Source organism: Clupea harengus, chromosome 13, assembly GCF_900700415.2.
Source record: "Clupea harengus chromosome 13, Ch_v2.0.2, whole genome shotgun sequence".
Classification (NCBI taxonomy): domain Eukaryota; kingdom Metazoa; phylum Chordata; class Actinopteri; order Clupeiformes; family Clupeidae; genus Clupea; species Clupea harengus.
In genome coordinates, this window is record NC_045164.1 from 11,542,261 (window position 1) to 11,549,655 (window position 7,395).

Below are 7,395 nucleotides of genomic sequence, written 5' to 3' on the forward strand. Positions count from 1 at the left end.
ACGTGAGGTACACATGAGCCAATGACAACGAAGTGCAATCCTTCTGGGGCCAATCACAGGCCAGACAGGCAAAAGAAGGCAGGTCAGAACGGAGTCCAAGTGTTCTTATTTGCCCCGACATCCGCCTATTTTTTTTTATTATTATTATCTCAAGTTCATTTCAAGCCACATAAGAGTGGCCACTGTTGTTCAAGTTTAATAACCGGTCCAGCCAATCATCTTGGGTCCCAGGTAATGGCTTCTCCCTCTAAACCTCGATGTGGACGGTATCCTGGTGATGCTTGGGCTCGTTGCCCAGGTTGACTTTCTCTGTGCGAGTGTGCCACACCAGGACCTGACGGGGAGAGAGAGAAAGAGAGAGACAGTCTTTGAAACGGCTCACATAAAAGACCCATTGTGCTCCGTGCCCACAAAGCAATACTCAGTGCCAGTCTAGGCTTGTGTGAATGTGCCAGTGCCTAGATCACGAGAGAGAGACAGACAGACAGACAGACAGACAGACAGACAGACAGACTCAAGATCAGAATAATCTGTTGCAGGAGTCTGCTTTATGGCTAAGACTTATAAAAGATAGGGACCTAGTTCACCTTAGAGTATATCTGCAGTTTGTCGCTGGTGTTGAGGCTCCCGTCAGGAGGGAAACTGGCTGCTGGTAAAATAACTGAGGCATTTATCAATTTTACTGCTTGCGTGTCATCATAGAGCGCTCAACAATACAGCGAGCATCTGATTAATATAAAAATGGAAATGCTCAGAAAATGATCAGTGAAAGCCATCATGCATGGCTACCTCATTTTGGTGAAAGTATTGGGGCATTACATTATGTTTTAGTCATATTAACACAGTTTAATCCAATCCATGGGTCTGTCTGTATTTCGGGGTATTTTAACCATGACCTTGGTGCATTATGCACCATGCTCCACTGATTAAGCTCCAAGAGCTTTTTATAGTTGTGTGTGTGTGTGTGTGGCACATACACACAACCAATCCGGTCCTGTTTCATTGCTCCCTGAATGCCGCGGGGAGGAGTTGCCTGAGCACTCCCGATTTAGTTAATGCGGCTTCTCTCAGGTGTGACGTGTCACATCCCGAACACATGGCCGTGTTAATTGGCTCGTTTTGCATATCTAACCGGACTAATTCACCGGGAACTGAAGCGCGGGCCCTCGGAGGTTGACGGAGAGCTCTGGGGGCCGCTTGCTTAGGAACCTGCCTTATCGCCACGGGGGGCGCTCGAAGGGGTGTTCTAAGCACCGTTCCATTCTGCTCCCAATCCGCACGCAAGCTGGTGGTTCCTCAGGAGGCAAGCTTGTGAACAACAATCAAGCATATCCTTGCCATGGGTTTTTCAAAATTCTGGTTTACACCTTCCATCCATCTGCTGGTAATCCCATGCGTCTTCCTATCCATAACCCCGCTCTCCCCCCCACCCGTGCCAGATTCACACTCTCCTCTAAACTCATTCATTTCCCTGATGAGCTCTTCTGGCCAACGTCCCACACTGGTTCCTGATGGAGGGGGATAGGGGAGCTGCTTCAGGCTGCGAGAGGCGAGTGCGGTACATCAGCCGCGCGTCGGCATGCATGATAAACAAGAGCGGCGAAGGGAAAACCCCAAGAGATATGGTGGATATCAAGAGCGAGCGGGTGTGTGAGGATTTCGGCACAGTTGGATTTTTTTTTTCCTGAGTCGGCGATGTGTTTTGCATTATGAATCAGGGACATTCGATGAATTTATTCGGCAGATGACAAAAACTAGGAGTAGAGTTCAATTTCCGTGATGGATTCTGGTGGTCATGATTCAATTCCTCAATAACCCCCAACAGGAGGCAGGGAAGAATTGGGATGTTGGGAAACATTGGGACACTAACTAACTAAGCCTGACTCGACTGAGTGATTCCAGGAGATTATGGCCACTCCAGGTTTGCTCAGTTCTGGACCTCAGGTCTCTGTTCATTGCTAGGTAGATGTTTTAATGGAAACAGGGGTGTGGCAGATTGACAGGAAGAGAAAAACACTCAATGAGGACTATTTTTAGAACCTGTGGCAAATGTGTAGCAAACTGGGTGGTGGACCCTGAAAGACTCACCACTGGCCTGGGACCTGTGATATTTAAACTACGGGAGCTTATATTTTTGGGGGGAGGAGATGGGACAGTTTCTAGCTACATCCCTGACCAGTGGTATTTCTTAGCATTTCCTCAACACAAGCAGGACGATCGTTTTATAATGTTTTCCCATGCCTTTCATGAAGGGGTTACAAAGTCTGGGGCTTTGAAGAGAGCACCATTAGGAGAATGTTGGAGAAGCCGCCAGAGAGAGATTGCTGGCTTGATGCGCTTGTCTCTGGTGCTGAGGGTTTGGTGGGCATTTGAAGATGCGCGTGTTAGTGGCAATTGATTGTTGACAGGAAGAGGCTGGGGGAGGGGTTGTTGGTGGTTTGTTGGAGGGGTTCGTTTGAGGGTTTGCACTGAAGGGTCTGCAGAGAGCGGTGCTTGCTGGGAGCTGAAGCATGCTGGCATGGGTCGAGAGGCAGACTGACGCTAATAAGGAGGAGAGACGCTGCTTCACACTAGCAACTCCTCTATAAGCCCTGCTCTTCTCCCTCTCTCTCTTTCTGTCTGTCTCTTCAGTCATTCATTTCCCCTGTTTAATACGTTCCTTCTTGTTTCCCCTCCTCCTCTCTGCCCTCTTCTCTGCTTGTCTCTCCCTGGCTGTCATTCTGCCCTTTATTCACCCCCTGCATCACTTCCTCTACACCCCCCTCCCCCTCTCCCTTTCCTTTTCTAGCGTTCCAACTCATCCCTCCTGTTTCCACTCATCCCTCATCATTCTGACTCACTCATCCAAAAGAGAAAAGAAAAAAAGACCGCTCCTGTCATCCCAACAAGAGAGCGAAGCCCCCCCGTCCTGCACTAATGCATTCTGGGAGCCGGCCATGTTCTGACTCAGGAGATCTCCTGCGTACGGATGAGAGGTCCGGAGTGAAGCTGAAGACGGAGGACGAGGACAGAGTCAGCAGGCAGGCTGTTTAAATCTTTCTGAAAGGTTTGGCCTTTCTTAAAGGCACGTCTGGCCTTCATCCAGAGGCTTTTTTACGCACTTGCAACATGCACTGTTGTGTTAAAGACATCAAGAGAGTCAGTGAAACCATCTCCTTTTGGGTTTGCGGACGTTTTTAAACTCGGTAGCCATGCCGTAACACTACCATACTGATTATCAGAAATTAAATTTTACAATTCTGTCCTTGAGAGAGAGAACATCCACCAACTGGCTCCTATCTGTTAGCTGCTATGTGCATCTCCATGCTTAGTCTGATAATGGAGCCTTCATTATGCGTCTCTTGTAAGCCTTTTCCGCGAGACGTATGTCCTCCTCGCTACAGGCAGGGGTGATTGGTGATTCTGTCAGCCAGGCTAATAGTCACTATTAATAACAGCACTGGCACGGCCATTAGGATAATTGGGTGATAATGATGATCTCGGCGAGGACGACATGGGGAAACAGTGGATGGGAAGCCAGATCCCCTGAATATCATATGGGGTGTGGAGGAGAGGTGCTCCGTTAGTCATCCAAGCAGCCAGGCAGCCAGGTGGGCACACTGGGGCAGGCGGTGAAACGATGTTTGTGCCCTCGTCGCCCCACCTTGGGCCCTGGTGCACGGGCAGACAGACTGACCCCAGGTAAGATACTCAGTCTCTACCCCCAGGCCCTCACAGACGTGACCTGGCTCTCTACGGTTGGATCGCCCAGAAGCAAGGCAGGCGCCATTACGACTGTTTTCACTGAAGGGAGCAGGGAGCGGAGCAAGGGATGTTTTAGGGTTTGTTATCATAAAGTTTACATTCCTCAGAGCACATTTTATTTGTTGAAATCCAGGGCAAGATTTAAAAATATGGGACAAGTTAAATAAGTAGAGACAGTCTGAAATACAGGACGGTGACTAGGGAAACAGATCTCTGACCCACATACTATGGAGGTTATTATCACGGCGTCTGACCTCACTGAGTAGTATTTTAATTTAAAGCAACAGCGTGTGTTTTTCCTGTTGGAGGTGTCTTTTAAAACATACCATATTATATATTATATTATTATCTCACTCAGGATCATCTCAATATTATTTCACTGGATCGCCAACTGAACATTCTTCTCATTGATTAACATAACCTGGATACATTATGAATATATATTTAACACTCCAGCACACTGAACTAAAAGTATTTGAGAATATGTTTAAAGCATTCATTGGTAACTACTGTGTGACTAACCATGCAGTAAATGGTGAGGGGGAATAGCTGATATGGGGTATTTTGGGGTGAAATGCCATACAAACCTTAGTGCAGTTATTGGCTTTTGGCTCCAGATCCTCCACTTTGGTGATCTGTTTAAGGAAGTCCGACTCCTGCATGCCGGGCTTGGCCCCTCTGCGCTTGAACTGGGCTCGTGGGTTGGACAGGATCACGTGCAGGTTCACAGCAAAACCTGTTGGTGAAGAAGAAATTAAAACTGGGTTGAATGCAAGAAAGCAGGGAATTTACTTTTACATGTATGCGTTTTCATCCAACGCAATTTACTGTATTGGTTAGGTATACAATTTATCAGTATATGGAATAATGGCTTTGACCACGGGGTTGTTAACACCTTGCTCTACCAGTTGAACTAGAGGAGTGTCCTGTTACATTGTTAGCCGGGACATGTGCAATCTTGTGCAACCTTTCAATGCCATGTCTCATCCGCCTCAAAAGTAAGAACAAATAAGGGCTTTCATGCATCCATATAGGCTTTAATGCAGCACCGGCACACGCCTCTATGGTACACACGCATAGACAGGCGGCCGTCCCAGGGGTTAGTTAAAGCAGGTTGGGTCTCATGTACTTGAGGTATGTGGGGCAGTGTGGGAGTTGGCTCTGATTTCCATTCTTCCCTCAGTTAGCATCTCACCGCGGAGGCTAAATGTGACTGTGGGGAATATGGTCTCAGCGCTCCGCGTGCCTTTCGTCTCTGGCATTGGCTGTTTTCTAGGACGCCTCTGCCCCTGCCTGCCCAAAGCAGAGTCACCTGGGCTTCTCTTAGCCCCGCTGAGAGGAGATCTAAATGCAGCAGCCTGGAAACAGGAAGGGCCCCAGTCTGCTAACAAGGTCCTCACAGTTCCCTTCCTAAACACCAACACACACACACTCTCTCTCTCTCTCTCTCTCTCTCTCTCTCTCTCTCTCTCTCTCTCCCCCTCTCCCTCTCTGTGATACACAAGTCTCTCTGGACAGTCTTCCACTTGGCTCTGCAAGCTCCTCACAGCTCCTGCTGAGATCTACAGAGCGCAACCTCCAGATGAAGACAATGCCAATGCCAGGGGTTCAAATCTAACAGCTCAACTACTTGCCCTAATTAGCACTTATACAATCAAATACATGGGATGCAGTACAATAAAAAAAAAGAAAATGATCAAATAGATTACTTCACTTGTTATACTGAAATACTGAAATACAGCACTATCTTTTTCCAGTATATTTCACTGTTACAAGGCCTGTTATGCCTTGAGTGGTGTATGAAAAGAAGTGTGAGGGCTTGCTCTGTACTCAGGAGAGGAGGCACACTAAATCACCCCGTGCTTTTAAAGAAGCTAAATAGGTCTCAGACAATCTCCCTTAAGTACCGACTAGCTCTGTAGTATCCTTTTCAAGTTTTTTATCCAGGTTAATGAAACCCTCATTAGCTATCAAATCAGGTTAACCTCGCAATCAGGCTCACTCCACTCTGTCTTTTATGAATGTACTGGACAGAGGCTGTTAATGCTAAGCCGCATTCAAAAGCATGTTGTCCACAGAGATCTAATGTATCGCGGCTTATTAGCGCCCGTCTCTCAGTGCGGCTCTTTGATTTGTAATTATTGGCCTTTGATATTGTTTGTTGTTATGTGTCTTGGCAAATAAACATGTCCCGGGCCAAGGACACAAGAGCTTTGATGGTACTGGTTCATCGGGGATGTTTTGGCTTTGATCTTGTGAGGGGGGGAAGTGGGGACGTCGGTGTTGCGTCAGCCATGAAGCACCCAGAGAAGCGCCAGCGGTCGGAACTGAATATGAACACACTCACCGCAGCACCACACAGCTACAGCCATAGCGACGTCACACACACACACACACAGCGGTACACAATCCTGACACACGCAGCAATTGTTATGACCCCCCACCCCCACCGCCTTTCAGAGAGCAACCATGGTGTGTCATGCCCCAGGTCAACGAGGATGTCATCCACAGACACACACTGAAAGGTCTGGGCGATTCAAACACACATAGTATCTACTCTCATAGTCACACTCACGCTGTACAGACATACACACATATACACAGACACACATACAAAGTACATCCATGCACACATGACACTCATACACACATGCTTCATCTGCACACAAACACAGTGCTTGAACTGTCACCTAGATACATAGTCTCCCTCTCGCTCCGACCCCCCCCCCCCACACACACACACACACACACAACACACAACACACACACACACACACACACAAAGAGAACCCATTTGAACATATTCATCCAGTGGTAATTTTCCCACAGTGGCTCCCCTCCCCCTGCTGCTGCTGGGTTGCACGTACGGAGCCCAGCAGGCATAATGAAGCTAAAAGCCTCTGGATGAGAAGGGACCACTCCAGCTGCTCTTCAGGTGAGAGCTTCAATACGGCAGGAGAGGAGAAAGAAGAGGAGGAGGAGGAGGAGGAGGAGGAGGGAGGAGGCGGCGGAGGAGAGGCAGAGACGCACCCTTATCCTTTGTTTTTGAAGGAGGAGAGGGGAGTGTAGAGAGAGAATGCTAAGTGTGCCCCATTGTCTTACTGCTTTTGTGCCTGTCATAGATGCTCTTAAGAGTGTGTTTAGGGGGCCCTTGTTCCTCTTTCTATCTCTCTCTTGCTTTCTCTCTCTCTCCCCTGGAGCTGGAGGAGAATAAGCAGCCATCAAGAAGGAAGCCCATCTCTCTCTCAACAGCCTGGAGGAAGGTGGAGGAGGAGGAGGAGGAGGAGGAGGAGGAGGAGGCCTCCGTGCGCATGCATACGAAGGTAAGGCTCGGTAATGGTTGCGTGATCTGTGGGATGCTCATGACACGGGTGAGTGAGCGAGCGAGAGGAGAGATAGAGAGATGGATGGGGGGGGGGGGGCAGAAAACAGGAAAAGGAAAGCAAGTGATGAGAGATACAGAAAGAAGGGGGGAAGAGGGAGAGCGACTGAGAAAGGGGTTGGACAGCATGTGTGTGTACAGAAGAGGAGGGTTGGAAGAGGGGAAGCTGGGCACAGGAGAGGAGGAGGAGGAGGAGAGGGAGATGGGGATATGGGAGAGGAGAAGAGATGAGGGACAGACAGGGAGGCAGAGGAGATAGAGAGAGGGAG

General features: G+C 48.6%; 1 protein-coding gene across 1 annotated transcript in view; it reads right to left on the reverse strand.

Annotated features, from left to right (window-relative positions):
• Positions 1-138: 138 nt before the first annotated feature.
• The window catches only part of b3gat2 (beta-1,3-glucuronyltransferase 2 (glucuronosyltransferase S)), an 18,138-nt gene continuing 10,881 nt past the window's right edge, over positions 139-7,395 (reverse strand). Inside the window, exons 3-4 of the mRNA XM_012840397.3 lie at positions 4,332-4,480; positions 139-334 (exon numbers count right to left, since the gene is read on the reverse strand). Of these exons, the coding sequence (XP_012695851.1) occupies positions 248-334; positions 4,332-4,480 (236 nt within the window). The 3' untranslated portion in view covers positions 139-247. The remainder of the gene's footprint in view (positions 335-4,331; positions 4,481-7,395) is intronic.